Source organism: Hemitrygon akajei, unplaced genomic scaffold, assembly GCF_048418815.1.
Source record: "Hemitrygon akajei unplaced genomic scaffold, sHemAka1.3 Scf000116, whole genome shotgun sequence".
Classification (NCBI taxonomy): Eukaryota; Metazoa; Chordata; class Chondrichthyes; order Myliobatiformes; family Dasyatidae; genus Hemitrygon; species Hemitrygon akajei.
The window spans coordinates 1,312,651-1,335,297 of NW_027332002.1; the positions used below are offsets into that span (position 1 = coordinate 1,312,651).

Consider the following 22,647-nt stretch of genomic DNA (forward strand, 5'->3'; position numbering starts at 1 on the left):
TGTGCATGTCTGCCCCCGCTCCCTGTATATCTGGAATGTGGATCTGAGCAAGTGGAAATGTAAGGACAATATAAAGGGCTGGGGAATATTTAGTTCTAAATGGTCTTGGAGTTAATTGGTTGAAGGGTCAATTTCTATGATGAGTCTCCCTCTGCCTCCCTTGCAAAATCTACCCTGCTGTGTCCTCTGGTGTTCTGTCTGGTTCAACTAGATGACCTCTGATTCTATAATCTTTAACCATTTGTGATAGGACAACACCTTTGATCCAGGAATTCGCTAAGGTAATATCTTCTGGAATGTCAACGTGAACGTTTTCTCTCTGAAGTAAGGGATTCAGAGCCGTACATAATTCTCGAGGTGTGGCTGTCCTAATACTCTGCACAACTTTATTTCCAAACTCCAGCCCTGTTGTAATAAATACATTTGTTCCATTTGCTGCCTTCTCTGCTGGATGCACCATCAAACAATTCTATATCTCACACGCAAGAACATCTTAATGCCTTTGAATTTCACACGAGTAACCTTCTCTACTTGATTCCTCTTCCCTCACAATTTCCATCACTAACATCCATGTACAGACCTTTCCTTTGCTCTTTCTATCTATCAGTAAGCAAGTCCAAATTTGTGCGTTTTATCCGGCCCTCTCACCTCCTTGAGTTGTCAGAAAACTTGGAAACACCCTCTAAGTCATGCTTGCAGGTGGAAATACAGACGATGTCCGTGTCGGGTACTGGCCGAATCGAAGCGACGAAACCCGAGTCCGAGGCTGTATGGAAGAACAGAGAGCGAGGAATGACACAAGGTTTTGACGATTTAAGAAACCGGACGGATGGAAATGGCCCGTTGTCGGAGTCGCAGGCGAGGGATTGTCCGGCACTGCTCGCTTCTCCGCGGGCTGAACTCGTCTCTGTGCTGGCCTGAGACTGTGACCTGCAATTGGTGGATTCTCGCCCGGCTGCAGTGATGTCTGACTCTGTGACCTTCAGTTGTGAATACTGTTTCCGTGCTTTTATTTTGTACGATATATTTCTCTCTCTCTGCACACTGGGTGCTCGTCAGTCCTCTTTTGTTTTAATGAGTTTTATTGGGTTTCTTTGCTTCGTGGCTGCCTGTACGGAGAGGAGCCCAAGTGTGTATAAAGTCTGCACACTTTGATAATAAATGAAGGGACAGACCGACGCAGAGAGAGTGAAAAAGCGAAACGAATCGCTATCGTATGTTTTGTCGACATTCACGCCAATCGTTCAGTCCCAAGATATTGTGGTGGCATTAGCAGTGATCGTTAGAGAAACACAATATTTCCAACAGTTTGGATAAATGGAAACGTGTTTCACTCTTTAAGAAGGGGAGGGAGAAGCCAAAGAAAGAACGTTAGCTGGACGTCAGTGTTTCAGGTGATGTTACAGTCCATTATTATGGATGGAGTGTCGCGGTACTTGGAGGCACATAATAAAACAGACCAAAGCCAGCATGGTTTCCACGAGGGGTAATCTAACCGGATAAATTGTTTAGAATTCACTGAGCAAATAACAGGCAGAATAAACAAAGGAGACACTGAATGTCGCTTACTTGCAGAACTCGTTGACAAAGCGCCTGGCTTGAGTCTGCTAAAAAAAATATAAAAGCCCCTCATAATACAGAAGAGATGCCGCCATATCTAGACGAATAGCTGACTGGGTGGAGACAAACTGTGAGAAAAAAAGGGGGACTTTTTTTCTGGTCGACTGCTGGTGACTGGTCGGAATTAGGGCCGCATCCATGCACATTATACGACAGTGAATCAGGATAATGAAACTGGGGGCTTTGTGGCCATATTTGCGGACTATCCAAATATTGGTTGAATGGTAGGTAGTCTTGAGGAAACAGAAAGTTTGCAGAAGATCTTGGACAGATCAAGGAAATGGACAATCGAGCGGCAGAAGGACTATTGTCATCGTCGTTGGTCGCATCTGGAGTTTATATCTGGCGGACGATGACCCTCCACGCCGCACTGATACACTGGGAAATCATGTACATGGCAGGATACAGCAGTGGTTTACCTTTGCATTCTGCCGCGTGAGTTTAAAGAGATCACCACCTCTTGCAGTGGATGACCAGGACATCTAAATGCCTTGTCGTGCTCTTAGCGATCCACCAACGCCTGCTGGCCTGCCTTCTTGACCATTGGATCATTAATTGTTCTCTTCCACACTATCTGCCACGGTCAGACTTCACCCGCTGGGACAGACAGATCCCCTACCTCACCCAGGGTCGAAGAGCCATTGGCTACCTCACCTGGTTTATCCCGTCTGCCGAGACGGTTTACTGGGGTGTGGGCGCTGGTCCTGTTACAGCTACTTGGAGCCACGGGTAAGAACTGAGCGGCAGGTGGGGACCAAAGGTGGACGAGCTGCCCTGAAAAAGGCCCCCCCCCACCAGAGGTGCTACCGCTCCCTAGATACCCCATACACCCTAGATGGACTATATTGCAGGGAATTGTCTACTCGGGACAAAATCGGGAAAGAAGAGCCCTAACAGGAGTTCAGAAACCTAGTGCGGGATTCTCTTGCTCCTGCCCCACTGAACTCATTTCTGCATACCTTGACACTGTCTTACCCCCCCCCCCCCACTTGTTCAATCTCTTCCCACCTATGTTCGTGACACTTCTCATGCTTTGATTTTTTGTCAATGGTTTTAAATTCCCGGGCCCCCACCGCCTTATTTTCACCATGGACATCCAGTCCCTATATACCTCCACCCCCCACCCGGACGGTCTCAAAGCCCTTTGCTTCTTTTTGGATTCCAGACCCAACCAATTCCCCTATACCACCACTCTCCTCCGTCTAGGGGAATTAGTTCTTACTCTCAATAATTTCTCCTTTGGTTCCTCCCACTTCTTCGACCCCGCTCCTCTCGAAGCCCCCGATTACCACCCCCTCCCCCGCTGAATTCCCCTCCCGCAGCCCATGAATACTCTCCCCACACACAGTCCCCCCCCCCACCAACGTCACCATCTCACGGAATCCCCTCCTGCAGCCCGCGAACACCTACCCCAGTCACCAACTCTATCTCCCACCCCCCACTGAATACCCCCCCCACGATGCTTGACTTAGAACTGATAGTCCTAAGAACCTTGGAACGAGGTTACTCGTACACGAGTCGACCAATAAACTGGCAGCTCCTTGTGGTCACAGGATTTTTATACTGCAGTTGCTGATAGAAAACACGTGTTTGTAGTTGGTGGAACCTGGGAATGATTGGGAACTAAATGAGATGATTAAGGCCCAATTCCTGAGGAAGTAGCCGGGTGTCAGAAGGGACCATGACACTCCTTGGGCAAGAATTTTTTAATCCCCCTTTGAAGTTTGGAAGTCAAATTCTTACCACCGTTTTGGAGTCTGTATACAACTCCCATCACTGTCGTTTTACCCTTGCAGTTCCTCCCCTCTATTCGCAAAGAATCAGCGTCTTCCAACCGCATGTCTCCTCTTTCGAATAATTTGATTTATTTTTCACCAACAGAGCAACGCCGGCCACTCTACCTTCCTGCTTTGTTTTGATATAACGTGTATCCTTGGACATTAAGCACCAGGCTATTTTTTTCAGCCACTATTCAGTTCAGCCCTGTATCCACCCTTTTAGATTTTCCAGAGACGCCAATAACATCATTCCGATTGGCAACTGTGCTGCAAGTTTATCTGCCTTAGTCTGTATACCGTCCCATTCAAATATAACATCTTCATTTCTGTATGCACGCTTTTCGATTTTGTCCACCATTTATGTTGCATCTTGTTGACTGCAATTTTGCCCTATCGACAGCCTCTCCTCACTACACGTTGCCTCTGTCTGCCCAACCAGCTCCCTCATCTCCAGCTCGTTACACAACTTGCCTCCGTTACTTCCTGTATTGAAATACATGCAGCTCGGGTCAGTAGTCGCACCATGCTCAACCTTTGATTCCTTGCTCTGTCTGCAGTCTTCCCAACATCCGCCTCCACAACTCAACATTAACTCTTCTCGCATTCTGGTTCCCATCTCCCTGCAATTTAATACAGTGTATTGTGGCTAAGGATACCTTGGACACGCCGCTCATCCGGGTCTTCCAACAGATACAGTTCTGTTCCGCCTCAGGGGCTGCGTCTAGCACTATGACAGAAAGAATTGAGTTAAATACTATCACAATGAAATAATAATTAGCTGACACGTGCATCCTCATGAGCGCAAATGCCGTATCTGCTGCGCTGCCGAATCCGTGGTCGTGACAGGGCCCCTGGCTAATTATTATTTCAGTGTGATAGTACTAAAATCAATTATTTCTGTCATAGTGCTTGTCGAGACTTGAACCAAGCACAATAACTCATCGCTGCCTGTTTGCTTTCGGCCTTGCCTGAGAAATTGGAGAGTTTGAGGAAACTGACTCCCGATATTCATTTTATATTAGCAAACACGAGGAAATCTGCAGATGCTGGAAAGACAAACAGCAACACACACAAAATGCTGGTGGAACACAACAGGCCAGGCAACATCTATAAGGAGAAGCACTGTCGACGATTCGGACAAAGACCCTTCGTCAGGATGAAGGGTCCTGTCCTGACGAAGGGTCTCGGCCCGAAACGTCGACAGTCCTTCTCCTTATAGATGCTGCCTGGCCTGCTGTGTTCAACCAGCATTTTGTGTGTGTTTGTTGTTCATTTTATATTAAGTTATTCCTTTCAACCGCACTGTAGGCTTCATTTCCCTTTTGAGAATTTTAGTTAATGGCCCTGTTTGGCGTAGCGTTTATTCTTTTCTCTAACTCTGTTCGCATTAAAGTGTGTGAACTATCGACCTGCTTCAGTGTCTCTTGCTCCGCACTCGGGCCATATCCGAACCTATATATATATATATTTCACAACCAGGCGGATATTATGCTGATCCTGATTGTTGCAGGATGTTTATTCCCAAATGCGAGCTGACATTCCATGCCCAGCCTGGTTGTTTTGGTGACGGTGGGCAAAAACTGGCGTACATGGTCTATCTTCCAGGTGGACCTCCACTCAGCCTGTTCGACATTTTACGGGGGCAGTTAAATTCCGCACGTCTGCAGGAGAGAGGGGTTTGCATCAGAGATCTCTCATCACTGCCTTCCAGTGTGGACTGAATGCAGGGGTCCTACGGGAGATCGCAGTCCGGGACCAGCAGGATAGTCTGGATGAAATGATTAATCTGGCTGTTCCACTTGACGGCTGGATAACCGACTGGCTCCTCCCTCGCCACACAGCATCTAGTCCATGGAGGAGGTTATGCAAGTAGAGCGCGTGCGCCTGTCTCAAGAGGAATCAGAGTGATGCAGGAGAAGTTTCCTGACTCTATTGTGGTGATCCAGGACAATTCCGGGCGCATGTTCCAAGCGTTCTGTAAAAGAGAATCCCCGTCAGCAGGGAGGGGAATCCTGACGGATTGTTTCTCTCAGCAGTCAGCTTCCTCTAGTTGTGTAATGCTCTCAGATCTCATAGACATCTCTCCAGCTCAAAGATGGGAAGTTCAGATTCAGGAATGAAGAGAAAGAAATCAACGTCGAGGCTCTGTACGGTTGATCTCTGTGCACCGGCCATATCCACTCCTCCACCAAACCCCTCCAACTGTGAGGAAATTCATAAACACGACAAAATCTGCAGATGCTGGAAATCACACAAAATGCTGGTGGAACTCAGGCAGCATCTATCGAAAAGAGTCAACAGTCGACGTTTCTAATTGAACCCTCCTTCAGGACTGAGATGGAATGGGGGAAATAACTGAATAAAATCGGGGCGGGCGAGGAAATGGCTGGCTGGATGATGACAGGTGAAGCCAGGTAGATGGGAAAGCTGAAGAGCAGAAGAAAATAGAATCTAATAGGAGAGGAGACTGGCGAATAGGAGCAGTGGACCCAGAGAGACGTGCTAAGCACGTGAGAGGACGTGAAAAGTCAGAGAGGAAGAGAGGGAGTGGGAGGGAGGGAGATTTGTTCACCGGAAGTAGAAATCGATATTCATGCCATCAGTTTGGGGGGAGGGGCTACCCAGACGGAATATAAGGTGCAGCTGCTGTACCCTGAGGGTGGCCTTAACTTGGCAGAAGAGGAGGGGATGGTTGACACGCCGGGTCGGGAATGGGAAACGGAATGAAAATGTTTGGACACCGGGAAGTCCCGCTGGGAGCGGATAGTTCAAAGGTCAGTTTATTATCAAAGGAGGTATCCATGAACAACTCTTGCGTTTTTTTTCCCCCAGAGAACCACAAAACAAAGAAAGAGCATGAAAGTCTTTCAGAGAGAAAAATCAAACTCCCATCCCACCCCCGCATCAAAAACAACGGCATCCGGATCATCAAACCCCGAAAACCACACCTCCCGCACAAAAGGGAACAATAACATCGATCCGCTCCCCCCCCAAAAAAAACAACCCTACCCCGCACAACTGCGGAGGAGCCGGTGTCACCAGTGTAGAGGCGGCCGCATCGGGAGCAGCGGACACAATAGGCGACCCCGGAAGATTCCCAGGTGAAGTGTCGCCTCACCTGGAAGGATGTTTGGACAACGGAGAGAGTTCGGCCGTCCGGCCCTTTCACTGTGACACCCCGAACTCCACATCAAATCCATCCAAACGAATCTGGGCGAACTTTAATGACTAATAAATATAATTCCTCTCAGCGATCAGCTGTCTGAATGTATAACTGACTTTAAAGAGGAAGGGGTATCTATGGTCCATATTGTCAGGGTGTTGAGTTTACCAGGAGACAAAGACTACAGGGACGAGAGGTTTTCTGTTGACTAATACACTGCGTGTGGACCCCGCTGGCAATTCTGCTGTTGTGACCCGAATCGAGACAAACACCACGCTGCCCACTCCACCAACAGCACGGCACAGCCGGACACATAACAGGGACTTTACATCTCACAACACTGGATTTAGTGATGAAACCCGTGATTAATGTTGTTGTCCCACTGAAATCATCAGAAACGTCCATTCAGGTGTTTTTAATTACAAGCGCTCCCCCACAGGTGACGTCACACAGGCGAATCCACGCGCCTTACGTCACACATGGGCTCCCCACACCAGGACCTGCCATCGCATGCGCGGTGTCTTACGTCATCCACGCGCTGGAGAGCTCGAGCTTTATCGGTTTAACGGCTGAACTATCAATCACGTGACCACCCCTCCCCACCGCTGAAAACCAAAGCTTCAGGGCCTGCTCTACTCCCATTGGTGCGATGCGATGTCAATCACTGGTTTCAACCAATAGCGGAAGCGTACCAGCTGTGAGGGCGTTACCCCGCTGAAACCGTTTCCCGCTCAAGTGTCGATCTCCCCTCAGAGCGGAACAGATCTCAAAGTAAATGTCCGCTTTCTGATTTATTTCCATTTCCCTCCGAGGGAAGTTGGGGAGTTTGTGAAGCGTCTCCTGCGCCCGGAATCTGATGTATCGCTGAGAGGTAGGAGGAGACCGCTCGGCCCATCGTTTTGATACCGTTTCCCCAGGGAGGGAGGGAGAGGGGGATTTACTGAAAGGATGAAGATGGTGAGAGAGGGGTCGGACAGGATGTTTGTCCCGGTGGGGACAGGAGGGACTCATCTGTGGAAATGTCTGAGCCCACGGTGGTGGCAAGCAGAGGGATTCACCACATTGGGGGGCAAACACCGGCAGACTGTTGCCCTGCAAGCGGGGCCAGTGATCCGGGGAAAGTGACAATTATTTGGGATTTGTTGAGACTGTACCTGGAATATGGTGTAAAATCCCGCTCCCCATACTAACACGGGTTATACAGACCAAAGAACAAATTGTCGGAGGAACTCAGTGGGTCGGGCAGCATCTGTGGAGGGAAATAGGCTGTCAACATTTCGGGCCGAGACCCTCCCTCTGGACTGAGAGTGGACGGGAAATAGTCAGAGAAAAGAGGTGAGGGGTGGGGATGGGGCAAGAGCTGGGGAGTGTGAGGTGGATCCAGGTGTGGGGGGAGGTGGGAAAGTAGAAATAGTGATAGGGGTGGGAGCTGAGTGGTTGGGGCAACACCGGGCTACAGAAGATAAATTAATTCCAGAGAGAATGAAAAAAGCGGTTAGAGAGTATTTGTTATAGAGAATGAAATGAAATGGAAGAGGAGCCGCCATCTTGTTGATGGTTAGAGGGGCTGAATGGCACAGATAGAAAAGAGCAGACAGATCGAATAGACCTGCGGGGCAATCTCAATACACAGAGGCAGTGAGTACCTGGATTAAGCTGTTCGGTGTTTGCATCGTTGGTTATCTACCTCGGGTTCAGTATCCTCACCATGTTTGGGAATTCCCACTCACTGTCGTCTGTCTGTGAGCAGCTGGAAATTAAAGAAACACTCAAGATGCTGGAGACCTGAAATCACATCAGAAATTGTTTGAAGCCATTCCGACACAGGGTGTTGGAGCTGAAACTCTAACTTTGTTCGTCTCCACAGATGTTCTTCATCCATTGAGTGTTTCTTGTATTTGCAGGTTTTTTTTTTAGAACGTTTCATTAGAATAATTTAAATCTCCTGCGAAATTGGACTGGTATAGGACGAACAATGTAATTCATTCTCTTACAGCAGAGAATCAGGGCTTTCAGCCCAACTGGTCTTTGCCATTCTCTGCCTGAGCCCAGCCATGTGCACCCAGAATCTAGATGTCAATACCTCTCTCATCCATGTACCCAGACAAACTTCTCCTCAATGCTGAAATTGAACCTGCATCCACTTCGCATCACCTTCTGAGTGAAGTAAAAATCACAACGAACAGGGTTGTTGGAAAAGATCGGTTCAGAACACTCCTGGGTACCGACTTCCAGAGAGAATACGCTTCTCACTCTACCAGCACCCTCTGTCTCTGTGGTCTGGTCATTTCAGTATCCACAAAGCCAAGTTCCCCTGGACCTCTGTTTCTTGCCACCCTGACCCGGACTAATTTGGGGAAAGTTATCAAAATTCTCACTAAAATCCAGTTGGTTCTTCTGCATGAATTTCAATAAATACTCCTGAATACCTGAAGTGCGGTGAGCAGTGAAAAGATAAGCACAGAATATATCGAAAGGTGAAAAAGACCAAAAAACTTAGGTTCCATTGGGACAAAGAAATTGAAATTCCGTTGTGTGTGTGTGTATGTGTGTGTGTGTGTGTGTGTGTGTGTGTGTGTGTGTGTGTGTGTGTGTCTGTGTGTGTGTGTGTGTGTGTGTGTGTGTGTGTGTGCGTGTGTTTGTGTGTGTGTGTGTGTGTGTGTATGTGTGTGTGTGTGTGTGTGTGTGTGTGTGTGTGTGTCTGTGTGTGTGTGTGTGTGTGTGTGTGTGTATGTGTGTGTGTGTGTGTGTGTGTGTGTGTGTATGTGTGTGTGTGTGTGTGTGTGTGTGTGTGTCTGTGTGTGTGTGTGTGTGTGTGTGCGTGCGAGTGCGTGCGTGCGTGCGCGTGCGTGCGTGCGTGCGTGCGTGCGTGCGTGCGTTTCTGTGTGTGTGTGTGTGTGTGTGTGTGTGTGTGTGTGTGTGTGATCCTGTGAACGTATGTATTTTTCTGAGGGAGAAATTGACAGAAACATAGATGGAAGATAGAAAAATAGATAGATGGACAGAAGCACAGATAGACAGAGATGTTTCCCCATCACAGGAAAATTCATTGCTGTAAAATAAGAGAATTAAAGAGATCGGCGTGGGCAGGAACGCCGGCATGGACATCGTAGACCTCACTACACACATCGATGCTGTGAAACTCCATGGACAAGGTGGAGCGAACTGCCCGCTTACATGAGCAGAATATGTTCATTGCAGAGGGTCATTGTCTGGTAGGTCAGGACAAGAGGAACTGTATCAGTATTGCTCCACTGCCTCTTCTTACCAGATTGCCTCCTCTCCAGCCCGTTACCTTTCATACTCACCGGGCTTCATCTGTCACTTATCCCCTCTCCATGACATTTTATTCTGGTGCCTTCCCCGTAACTTTCCAGAACTGAAGGAAGGTCTCGGCCCGATATATCGACTGTTGATTAATTTCATAAATGCTGCTCGACCTGTTGAGTTCCTCCAGCATTTTCTGTGTGTGTTTCTTTGGATTTCCAGCATCTACAGAAATCCACGTGCTTAGGATATTGAAATGTACATACTTTTTGAAAATTGGAAATGGATGGAGACACATGGATGAGTGAATCCATAAGACCATCAGATATAGGAGCAGAAGTAGGCCACTTGTCCCATCGAGTCTGCTCCACCATTCAATAGTGAGCTGATCCAATTCTTCCAGTCATCTCCACTCCCCTGCCATCACCCCATACCCTTCAATGCCCTGGCTAATCAAGAACCTATCTATCTCTGCCTCAAATACACCCAATGACTCGGCCTCCACGGCTGCTCGTAGCAACAAATTCCACAGATTCACCACCCTCTGACTAGAGTGATTTGTCTGCATCTCAGTTCTAAATGGATGTTCTTAAATTCTGAAGTCGTGCCCTCTTGTCCAAGAATCCCCTACCATGGGAAATTAATTAATCCCCTACCATGCAGATGATACTAAGGTAGGTGGCGTTGTGGATAATGAAGTAGGTTTTCAAAGTTTGCAGAGAGATTTAGGTCAGTTAGAAGAGTCGGTTGAATGATGACAGATGGAGTTTAATGCTAATAATTGTGAGGTGCTATATTTTGGGAGGAATAATCCAAACAGGACATACATGGTAAATGGTAGGGTTTTGAAGAACGCAGTAGAACAGAGTGATATAGGAATAATGGTCCATAGTTCCCTGAAGTTGGAATCTCATGTGGATAGGGTGGTGAGGAAAGCTTTTGGTATGTTGGCCTTTATAAATCACAGCATTGAGTAGAGGAGCTGTGATGTAATGTTAAAATTGTATAAGGCATTGGTAAGGCCGAATTTGGAGTATTGTGTACAGTTCTGGTCACCGATTATAGAAAAGATGTCAACAAAATAGAGAGAGTACAGAGAAGATTTACTAGAATGTTACCTGGGTTTCAGCACCTAAGTTACAGGGAAAGGTTGAACAAGTTAGGTCTTTATTCTTTGGAGCGTAGAAGGTTGAGGGGGACTTGATAGAGGTATTTAAAATTATGACGGGAATAGATCGAGTTGACATGGATAGGCCTTTTCCATTGAGAGTACGGGAGATTCAAATAAGAGGACATGATTTGAGAGTTGGGGGCAAAAATTTACGGGTAACACTAGGGAAATTTCTTTACTCAGAGAGTGGTAGCTGTGTGGAACGAGCTTCCAGTAGAAGTGGTAGAGGCAGGTTCGGTATTGTCATTTAAAGTAAAATTGGATGGGTATATGGACAGGAAAGGAATGGAGGGTTATGTGCTGCGTGCGGGCCAGTGGGACTAGGTGAGAGTAAGCGTTTAGCACGGACTAGAAGGGCCAAGATGGCCTGTTTCTGTGCTGTAATTGTTATATGGTTATGGTTATGGTTATTAACTTTACCATATCTAATCTGTTCAGGCCTTTTAACATTCAAAATGTTAGTATAAATCCCCCTCATTCTCCTGAACTCCAGGGAATACAGCCCAAATGCTGCCAGATATTCCTCATACGGTAACCCTCTCATTCCTGGAATAACTCTCCTGAATCTTCTCTGAACCCTCTCCAATGTCAGTATATCGTTTCTAAAATATGGATCACAAAACTGCACACAGTACTCCAAGTGTGGTCTCCCGGGTGCCTTATAGAACCTCAACATCACATCCCTGCTCTTATATCCTATACGTCGAGTAATGAATGCCAACATTGCATTTGCCTTCTTCACCACTGAGTCAACCTGAAAGTTAACTTTAAGGGTATCCTGCACAAGGACTCCCAATTCCATTTGCCTCTCTGCATTTTGAAGGATCTCCCCATCTAAATAATACTCTGCCCGTTTATTTCTTCCACCAAAGTGCATGACCATCCATTTTCCAACTTTATATTTCATTGGCCATTTCTTTGCCCGTTCCCCTAAACTATCTGAGTCGCTCTGCAGTCTTTCTGTCTCCTCAACACTACCAGCTCCTCCACCTATCTTTGTATCATCGGCAATTTTAGCCACAAATCCATTAATGCTGCAGTCCAAATCATTGACATACATCGTAAAAAGCAGCGATCCCAAAACTGACCCCCTGTGGAACTCCACTGGTAACTGGCAGCCAGACAGAATACGATACATTTATTCCCACTCTCTGTTTTTTGCTGACCTAGCAATGTTCAACAACGCGAGTAACTTCCCTGTAATTCCATGACCTCTTATCCTGCTAAGCAGCCCCATGTGTGGCACCTTGTCAAAGGATTTCTGAAAATCCAAGTACACTGTATCTATTTCATATCCTTTGTCTAACTGGCTTGTAATTTCCTTTAAAATTTGCAGTAGGTTTCTCAGGCAGGGTTTTCCTCTCAGGAATCCATGCTGGCTTTGGCGTCTCTTGTTATGTGTCTCAGATACTCCATAATCTCATCCCTAAAAATCACTTCCAACAACTTCCCAACCACTGATGCCAGGCGAACAGGACTATAGGTTCCTTTCTTCTGCCTCCCTCCCTTCTTAAATTGCGGATAACATTTGCAATTTACCAGTCATCTGGTACAATGCCAGAATCTGTCGTTTGCTGAACGATCATCGTCAAGGCCTCTGCAGTCTCTCCAGTTACTTCCTTCAGAACCCGAGGGTGCATTCCATCAGGTCCAGGAGATTTATCTACACTCAGACCATTATCTTCCTAAGCACCTCCTCAGTCGTAATTGTCACTTCCCTGATACTCTTGAATGTCTGATATACTACAAACATCTTCCACTGTGAAGGCTGATGCAAACTACTCATTCAGTTCCATTGCCATCTCTGCATTTCTCATTACAATATCTCCAGCATCATTCTGTATTTGGTAAAAGAGAGACCCTTGACTCTCTTTTACCTTTTGTATACTTAAAAAAGCTTTTAGTATCCTCTTTGATATTAGTCCCATGCTTACTCGCATCATTCATCAGTTCCTTCTGAATGACCTTCCTAGATTTCTTCTGCAAGTTTTTAAAAGCCTGCAATCCTCTATCTTCCCATTAGCTTTGGCTTCCTTGTACACCGTCTTTTGCTTTTGCTTTGGCTCTGACTTCACTTGTCAGCCTTGCTCTTTTCAATGTTTTGGGTGATTTTCACTAATTTCAAAGGACTGTGCCTCAGACAGCTGGGCTGTTGCAATGCATCTCTAAAGTCTAACAGCAGAGTAAGGAGTGAATCTTCGATGGAGCAGAGTCAGAAACCAAAGAGTTGCCAGCCTGAGTCAGGGCTTTCTGGCTCAAGAAAGAGATGGGGCCTGGTGTTTACAAAGAGGAGGAAGACGAGGAATCAGACCAACAGGATGTGGCTACAAATGAAAGATCAGAAACATTTGGAAACTGGTTGATCGAAAAAAAAGGTGGTTTACTTCTGCAAAATACCGGTGGAAATCAACAGATCAGGAAGCAAATGTAGAGAGGAATAAATAGACAACATTAGGCCGAACCCCTTCAGCATGCCTGGACTGTGTACTCCTCTGCTTAGCTGCTGCATGCATTGCAGAGTTCCTCCTACATTTTATGTGCATGTGTCTACATTTCCAGCAACAGCAGAATCTCTTGTGTTTCATATCTGCATTTTTAAGAATATTCTACTTTGGCATTAAACACGCAGAAAGTGTGCTGATATTAATTGTATTCATTATTGGGGCTGCTTTCTGTGTTAAAAGAGCTGCTGAGTTTTCTATACACAAAGAAATTGATATGGACATGTAACTGGTGCCTGCAGAAACTTTTAATGGCACCGTGATTACCCAGAAAGCGCTGCGTTAGAAAAATTCGGCATCTTTTACGCCTGCGCTGAAGCCCCGATTGAATGCGCAGGCGTCAAAGATGCCGATGTTCCCGAATGTTGCGCATGCGCAGTTCACAAAAGGCCTCGGAAACTCGGCGCAGGTAAGAACGATTCTCTGGGTCAGCCTTTACAACACCGACTGAGGGACAATTGCAGTGAGTCCAGTCACTCGACCCTCAATCCCGGCACAGTCCTGCTCTCGTCCCTCTTTCTCAGCCCCACGATCCGTATTCGGGCCCCGGGGAGCTTCCGGCTGATGAGGGAATGGGAACAGATGTGTCTCTCAGACAGAGCTGAGCTCCAGCTATCTAAATGTAAGGATTGGGAACTCGGAGATAGGGCACAACAATCTTTTACATCAGCTGTTGAGAAAATCACATTTGTTTTACCTCCAATCCCAAACGGGAGAAAATCTGCAGATGCTGGAAATCCAAGCAACACACACAAACTGCCGGCGGAGCTCAGCATTAGTACTCTTTTCCATAGATGCTGCCTGGCCTGCTGAGTTCCTCCAGCATTTTGTCTGTGTTGCTTTGTTCCACCTCCTGCTGGTCTGAACTTTTCTGCCCGTGAGAACATGTTTTGACTCATTCTCTCTGGGAAGGTAATTATATCAAACAGCTTTTTGCCCTGGGCAACGATTAGCTTTCACATCACAAATGTGCCAGATGTCTCCAATGAGACAGACTACTAACCTTTCCTTCAGATTCATTGGCATTGCCATCAATGAGTTCACCATGAGTTCACCTATGGGAGGGTTCGGGGAAATATTTATGTACAATACAGAAACTGGTATTATCTGTGTCTATTGTGGAGATGCAAAAGTTGCTGGAGAATTTACAAGTGGGAAAAAGTGGAGTGATACTTGGAAATGTGACTTTTTGAAGTGTAATTTAGCAAGCAAACCACATATGGACAAAGTGCAAAAGCTCTGGTGAGAAAATCCTTCATTACCCGTTACAGGCCTGTTACACAGGTTGTGTGAGAGTGCAGGTGAACTTGATCAGACCCAGAGGAAATCAAAGTTCTTTTCAACAGTGATTTGCTATCTGTTAAAATGAGTACCTCTCTATATAAAATTCACTGTGCACATGTTGACACTGGATTAAAAAAATGCACAATACAGGCTTCATGTGCACACTGGTCATTACAGATTAGAGGGAACATTGGTGGGAAGGTGGGGAGACCTCCAGTGTCCCTGATGCCCTCACCTACAAGATGTGCATCCAGCTGTAGCTTGTAACCCTGAACTTTAAGGAGTTGGAACTTGAAATGGATGAATTCCAGATCATCCAGGAGTTGGAGGGGGTGATAGATATGACATGAAGTGAGGTGAGTTACACACAAGGTGCAGGACACAGGAAACTGGGTGAGAGTCAGGAAGGGGAATGAGGTTAAACAGCCATCACAGAGTACTCTTGTGGTCAACCCCACAACAACAGGTAGACCACTTTAGAAACTGGTGGGGGGGTGGATTACCTGGCAGAGGTCATTCAAAGGGTTGATAGAGGATTCGTTAGTTAGGGGAACAGAACAAGAAGGGGACTAATACCTTTGTGGTAAGGCTTACTACAGCTAGTGTCGGGGGAGGGGGGGCTGATGTGGTTAAAATAAGTTGTCGGGGGAATGGGAGCCAGAATGAGAGAACAGATAGTGGAAAGGGTGAATTGAATTGAATTTATTACATACATCCTTCATATACATGAGGAGTAGAAATCTGTTGGTTATGTCTCCATCTAAATGTGCAATGTGTAATTTGTAGTAATTCATAATAAATAGTTTGCACTTAGGACAGTCAATATAACATAGAAATCAATTAATCAGTCTGATTGCCTGGTTAAAGATGATGTCCCGGAGCCTGCTGGTCCTTTTGCTGTGGTACTGTTTCCTGGATGGTAGCAGCAGGAACAGTTTGTGGTTGTGGTGAATTGGGTCCCCAGTATCCTTTGGGCCCTTCTTCCTCAGTACAGCTGTTCACCCTCTCAACAGCAAAGGGATTTACCCTGTCTCCATTCCTTCTGTAATCCACAACCAGCTCTTTAGTTTATATGACATTGAGGGAGAGGTTGTTTTCTTGACACCAGACAGATGTTGTTCAGACCTGTTAGTTTGTAAAAAGCTTCCCAATATTTTTTGCTCTATTATTTACGCTCTCTTTGGCTTCTATGTTGGCTTTGGCTTCTCATTTCAGCCATGGTTGTGTCCTCCTGCCATTCTAATGCTCATTGGGATGTATCTACCATGCACCTCCCGAATTGTTCCCGGAAACTCCAGCCATTGCTGCTCCATCGACATTCCTACCAGTTTCCCCTTCCAATCAATTTTGTCCAGCTTCTCTGTCATAGAAACCTGGAGAAGTTCAGTGCAGAAGTTCAGTGCAAACTTCTCTTAAATGGTGAAATCGAGCTCACATGCACCAGTGTGCTGGCATCTCATTCCACACTCTCACAGTCGATTCAGTGAAGAGCTTTCCCACATGTTCCCATTAAATTTTCACCTTCCTCACTTACCCATGACCTCTGGTTGTCATCCCACCCAACCTCAGTGGAAAAAACCTGCTGCATTTACCCCATCTGTACCTGCATAATTTTGCATACTTCCAACAAATCCTCAAAACAATGTATAGTTTCCTTGTTTATGCTTAGAGCCTTGTTTAGGTGCATAAGATGATGAGGGGCATTGATCATGTGGATAGTCAGAGGCTTTTTCCAGGGCTGAAATGGCTAACAGGAGGGGGCATAATTTTAAGGCGCTTGGAAATAGATACCGAGGGAAAGTCAGGGGTAAGTTTTTGCATAGAGAGTGGTGTGTGGGTGGAATGCACTGCCAGCAGCGGTGGTCGAGGCAGATACAATAGGGTCTTTAAACAGCCTCTTAGACAGGTACATGGAGCTTAGAAAATAGAGGGCTCTGCGCGAGGGAAACTCTAGGCAGTTTCTAGAGTAGGTTGCATGGTTGGCACAACATTGTGGGCTGAATGGTTTGGAATATGCTGTGGATTTCAATGTTCTATGTTGAACAGTGAAATAACTTTGGCTATCCTACAACCCTCTGATTACCACCCTCCCCCCACCCCCCGTTCACTAAGGATGATTTGGTTATCTCTGCTAGGGGCCCGACAATTTCTGCACTTGCCTCCTGTAGGGTCCGAGGGAGCACCATGTCATGTCCTTTTCCACACTCCCATAGACCCTGTGTCCATCTCCTGAGTAAATAGAGATGAAAACATATTTAAGATCTCCCCATCTGGTTTGGTTCCATACGTGGATTGCCATTCTGGTCTTCCAGAGGATCAACTTTGTGCCTTGCAATCCTTTTGCTCTTAATCTATCTCTGGAATCCCTGAGGATTATCCTTCACCTTTTTTGCAATAGCAACCTCATGCCTTCTTTTAGCCATCCTGATTTATATCTTATTTGTTCTCTGGCATTTCTTATACTCGATAAGAACCTACCTGCCTATCCCTGTTATACAACTCCATTTTGTGCTTCACCAGGGTCTCAATATTTCTTGAAATCCAAGGTTCCCTGCAGTTTCTATCTTTACCTTTTATTCTGAGAAGCACATACCCACTTTGCACTTTCAAAATTTCACTTTGAAGGCCTCCCACTTACCAAGCACACCTTTGCCATAAAGGAGCCTGTCCCAGTCCACAGTTGCCAGATCCTAGTGTCATAATTCCAGGTGTTGATCCATGCCCTGAACAGATCCGCCTTTCCTATCATGCTCCTTGCATTGAGATATACAGGGTTCAGCATATTCACTGCACCATGCTCAACGTTTTTCATTCCTGACCTTGTCTGAGGTCTGAACAACACCTGTCTCCACAACCTCTCCTCTATCTGTTCTGTCATTCAGGCATCCATTCCCCCTGAGACGTTAGTTTAACCCCCCTTACCCCCACCCCCCACCATGCAGCTCTATCACCCCTTTGGTTTTCATCTCCCAGATCAATAAAAAGGAGGTGCATACAGGCAGATAGGAACAAATGGGCTACTTATGAGATACAGGAAATTCAAGTGAACACTGATGAAAGAAGGCATGAGGTTGCCCCAGCAGACAAGGTGAAGGAGAATCCTCAGGGATTCTGCAGATATGTTAAGTGCAAAAAGATTGCAAGGAACAAAATTAATCCTCTGCAGGATCAGAATGGTAATCCATATGAGGAGACAAGATAGATGGGGGAGATTTTTTCTACATTCGTATTTACTCAGGAGGTGGACACAGAGTCTATAGAAGTGAGGCAAAGCAGCATCAACTTCATGGACACTGTACAGATTACAGAGGTGGAGGTGTTTGCTGTCCTAAGGCAAATTACCATGGGTAAATCCCCAGGGCCTAACAAGTTGTTCCCCGGGAATCTGCGGAAGATAAGTGCAGAAATTGTTGGGGCCCAAGCACAGATATTTAAATTGTCCTTAGTAACCGGTGAGGCACTGGAGAATTGGAGGACAACCAATGTTGTTCCACTGTTCAAGAAAGGCTCTGAAAATAAACTAAGAAATTGTACATTGGTGAGCTTGACATCAGTAGGGAGAAAGTTATTGGAATGTATGTGCAGGAACCGGATACATAAGTATTTGGATAGATGTGGACTGATTAAGGATAGAGAGCATGTCTTTGTGCATGGTAGGTCATGTCTAACCAGTAATAGAGTTTCTTGTTGAAGTTATCAGGAAAGTGGATGAAGGCAAGGCAGTGGATGTCGTCTACATGGACTTTAGCAAGGCTCTTGACAAAGTCTTACATTGGAGGTTGGTCAAGAAGTTTCAGACATTCAGCATTCAAGATGAGATAGTAAATTGGATCAGACACTGTCTTTGGGAGAAGCTAGAGTGTGGTAGCAGATGGTTGCCTATCTGAATGGAGGCCTATGACTAGTGGTGTGCCAGAGGGATCAGTGCTGGATCTGTTGTTGTTAGTCATCTATATCAGTAATCTGGATGTTAACATGGTCAGCTGGATCAGCAAATTTGTGGATGAAACCAAGATTGGGGTGTAGTGGACAGCGAGGAAGACTATCATGGCTTGCAGTGTGATCTGGACCAGGTGGAAAGATGGTTTGAGAAATGGAAAATGGAATTTAATGAAGACAAGTGCGAGAAGTTGCACTTTGGTAGGACCTACCGGGGTAGGTCTTAGACAGTGACTGGTTGGGCATGGAGGAGTGTTGTAGAGGAAAGGAATCTGGGAATACAGGTCTATATCTCACTGAAAGTGGTGTCACTGTTTGATAGGGACGGAATGAAAGATTTTTGTCACATTGGCCTTCATAAACCAAAGTACTGAGTACAGCAGATGGATGTCATGTTGGCTTTGTACAAGACATTAGTGAGACCTAATTTGGAGTATTGTGTGCAGTTTTGGTCTCCAATCTACAGGAAAGATGTAAAAGAGGTTGAAAGAGTTCAGAGAAAATTCACAAGGATGTTGCCAGGTCTGGAGGACTTGGGTTGTAAGAAGAGATTGAACAGGTCAGTACTTTATTCCTTGGAAGGTAGAAGATTAAGGGGAGATTTGATGGAGGTATACCACAATTATGAGGGTAAAAGGCAGGTTAAATTCAAGCTGGCTTTTTCCACTGAGATGGGGTGGGACTAAAACCAGAGGCCATTGGTTAAGGGTGAAAGGTGAAAGATTAAGGGGGACATGAGGGGAAACTTCTTCACGCAGACTGTCATCCCGGTGAGGAATGAACAAACAGCCCAACAGGTGCATGCGAGCTCATTTTCAACATCTAAGAGGTTTGTGTAGGTACTTGGATGGTAGGTGTACGGGAGTAGACAGTTTAAATAGTTCAACACCAACTAGATGGGCCAAAGGGCCTGTTTCTGTGTTGTACTTTTCCATGTCTATGACAAGAACCTTAAATAATAATAACATTCACTTGAATTCCTTTTAGCAGCTGTGCAGACCAACCATACATCTGAGTAGGAGATATTTACATGGTGATAAAACTGTGGCACTTTAAATTAACAGTACATAAAAGAAAATCCCAGCTGTACATCAACAAAGGCTATTTGCGTGAGAGTATTTCAGTTACTGTGGGGCCAGGCACCCATACAGCTCAGTGGGAACAGGGAATAATACCAGTGGAGAGAGTCAACTGAGCCAGGTCACAGATTGGAGACGGCAGAAATGCCCCGTTCTTACAGAGATAGGAAGAGCATCAGGGAATTTGATGGTCATTCCAGATACCAGCACTGTGCCCAGTCAGAAGATGATTTCTCTCTCCAACTTGGGTTGAAACTCACTGTAACAGATCACACGTTAGCAACTGAAGTGATCTCATCTGTAATGTTGTCTTTCATCCATTGATGGATTTTGTAAATCTTTTTACAGGTTAGAAATTTGAAGGAATTCGTCTACGGGAATCTCAAACACAACACGCCAGTTTTGCTGTCTCTGTCCAGATATTTAAGAAGTGGAGCAAGGGATTCATTCAACCAGCCTTGCTGCTCAGATTGTGGGCAGGGATTCACTCTGTCATCTGACCGACTGGCATGCATGTCATTTTACACGGGGAGAGGACGTTCACCTGCTCAGACAGTGGGAATGGATTCACTCGGTCGTTTCAACTGAAGGTACATCAGTGAGTTCACACTGGGACAAGGCTATTTCACCTGTTCTGTGTGTGAGAAGGGATTCAGTCGGTCTTCCCACCTGTGGACACACCAGTCAGTTCACACTGGCCAGAGGCTGGTCATCTGCTGAATTTGTGGGGAAGGATTCACGCGATCATCTGACATAATGGCTCACCAACAAGTTCACACCGGGGAGCGGCCATTCATCTGCTCAGACTGTGGGAAGGGATTCACTTTCTCATCCCAACTGAAGATACATCAGCGAGTTCACACTGGGGAGAAGCCATTCACCTGCTCAGACTGTGGGAGGGGATTCACTCAGTCATCCCAACTGAAGATACACCAGCGAGTTCACACAGGAGAGAGACCATTCACCTGCCCAGACTGTGGGAAGAGATTTACTCGGTCATTCGATCTGCAGGTACACCAGCGAGTTCACACGGGGGAGAGACCGTTCACCTGTTCTGACTGTGGGAAGGGATTCCCTTGCTCATCTGACCTTAATAAACACCAGCGAGTTCATACCAGGGAGAGGCCATTCACCTGCTTGGAATGTGGGAAGGGATTCACTGGCTCATCCCAACTGAAGGTACATCAGAGAGTCCACACAGGCGAGAGGCCATTCACCTGCTCCGTCTGTGGGAGAGGATTCACTCAGTCATCCGATCTACTGGTACACCAGCGAGTTCACACTGGGGAGAGGCCGTTCACCTGCTCAGATTGCGGGAAGGGATTCACTCGGTCATCCAAACTACTGGTACACCAGCGAGTTCACACCGGGGAGAGGCCTTTCACCTGCTTGGACTGTGGAAAAGGATTCACTTGCTCATCCCAACTGAAGGTACATCAGCGAGTTCACACTGGGGAGTGGCCATTTAACTGCTCGGACTGTGGGAAAGGATTTACTTGCTCGTCTAAACTGATGGTACATCAGAGAGTTCACACTGGAGAGAGGCCGTTCACCTGCTCAGACTGTGGGAAGGGATTCACTTGCTCATCCCAACTGAAGGTACATCAGAGAGGTCACACTGGGGAGAGGCCGTTCACCTGCTCAGACTGTGGGAAGGGATTCACTTTTTCATCGCAGCTACTGAGGCACCAGTCATTTCACACTGGGGAGAGGCCTTTCACCTGCTCAGACTGTGGGAAGGGATTCACTCAGTCATACAAACTAAAGGCACACCAGTCAGTTCACACTGGGGAGAGGCCGTCCACCTGCTCAGACTGTGGGAAGGGATTCACTCGGTCATCCGAACTACTGGTACACCAGCGAGTTCACACTGGGGAGAGGCCTTTCACCTGCTTGGACTGTGGGAAGGGATTCACTTGTTCATCTAAGCTGAAGGTACATCAGCGAGTTCACACTGGGGAGAGGCCGTTCACCTTCTCAGACTGTGGGAAGGGATTCACTCAGTCATCTAAGCTGAAGGTACATCAGCGAGTTCACACTGGGGAGAGGCCATTCATGTGCTGAGACTGTGGGAAAGGATTCAGTCGGTCATCTTAACTACGGAGACACCAGCAATTTCACACTGGGTAGAGGCCGATCACTTGCTCAGACTTTCGGAAGAGATTCTTTCAGTCAAATCAACCAAATGTGCATCATTGAGTTCACACTGGTGAGAGGCCGTTCACCTGCTGTGAATGTGGGAAGCAATTTACTCAGTCATTAAACCTCATGTAACTCTTGCTTTGGCTAGCAGATTTATATAGGGGGTGATAGACCCCTGGCCCAGCCAAATATAAGGAATCTCGTTTGGGTGGGTGTTATGTGATGACCCCTGTTACAAATCAGTACCCCGAAATAACAAATGGTACACAATATGTGATTAAACAATTGAGCTTTATAATTCTTACTTTGACGATATAGTTAGTGAAATAAACAAAAAGAAAAGAGAAAGGGCTCACTCTCACCATTCGAGTTTTCTCATCTCTCCCCATCAAAAGACCACGAAAATCTCTCTTTCAGACTCACAAGAAAGAACATTGCTGTCATTGGATAGCCCCGCATTCCAAACCCTTTTATCTCTAGTTGTAACCTAAACAATGCTGCTACATAGAAACCTTTACCTCAGCAGTGAAAAATTACATAGAGGCCATTACATTAGCAGTGAAACCTTACAGCATGTTACACTTATGACACACTACCGAGTTCACACTGGGGAGAAAGTTTCAATAAGCTTCATGCTGGATATTTGTCTATCACCGTTGCTGAATGCCGTTCGTAGTGAATCTCCTTATTCAGGGCTCATTTC

At 46.2% G+C, this 22,647-nt stretch overlaps 1 protein-coding gene across 2 annotated transcripts; it reads left to right on the forward strand.

The window, feature by feature from the left end:
* Positions 1–13,870: 13,870 nt before the first annotated feature.
* Positions 13,871–22,633, forward strand: LOC140723519 (uncharacterized). 2 transcript variants are annotated; one of them, XM_073038085.1, is made up of 2 exons: positions 13,871–13,909; positions 20,151–22,633. In XM_073038085.1, exon 2 carries the CDS (start codon positions 20,559–20,561, stop codon positions 21,864–21,866), a length of 1,308 nt encoding a protein of 435 aa, XP_072894186.1. In that variant the 5' UTR covers positions 13,871–13,909; positions 20,151–20,558; the 3' UTR covers positions 21,867–22,633. The 2 variants fall into 2 exon arrangements, with proteins under 2 accessions (XP_072894186.1, XP_072894187.1); XM_073038086.1 differs by lacking the exon at positions 13,871–13,909 and adding an exon at positions 14,088–14,122.
* Positions 22,634–22,647: the final 14 nt, after the last annotated feature.

What these genes read in the sequence shown, in the direction of transcription:
- LOC140723519 (XM_073038085.1), top strand. Translation starts at nt 20,559, where the DNA reads ATGGCTCACCAACAAGTTCACACCGGGGAGCGGCCATTCATCTGCTCA.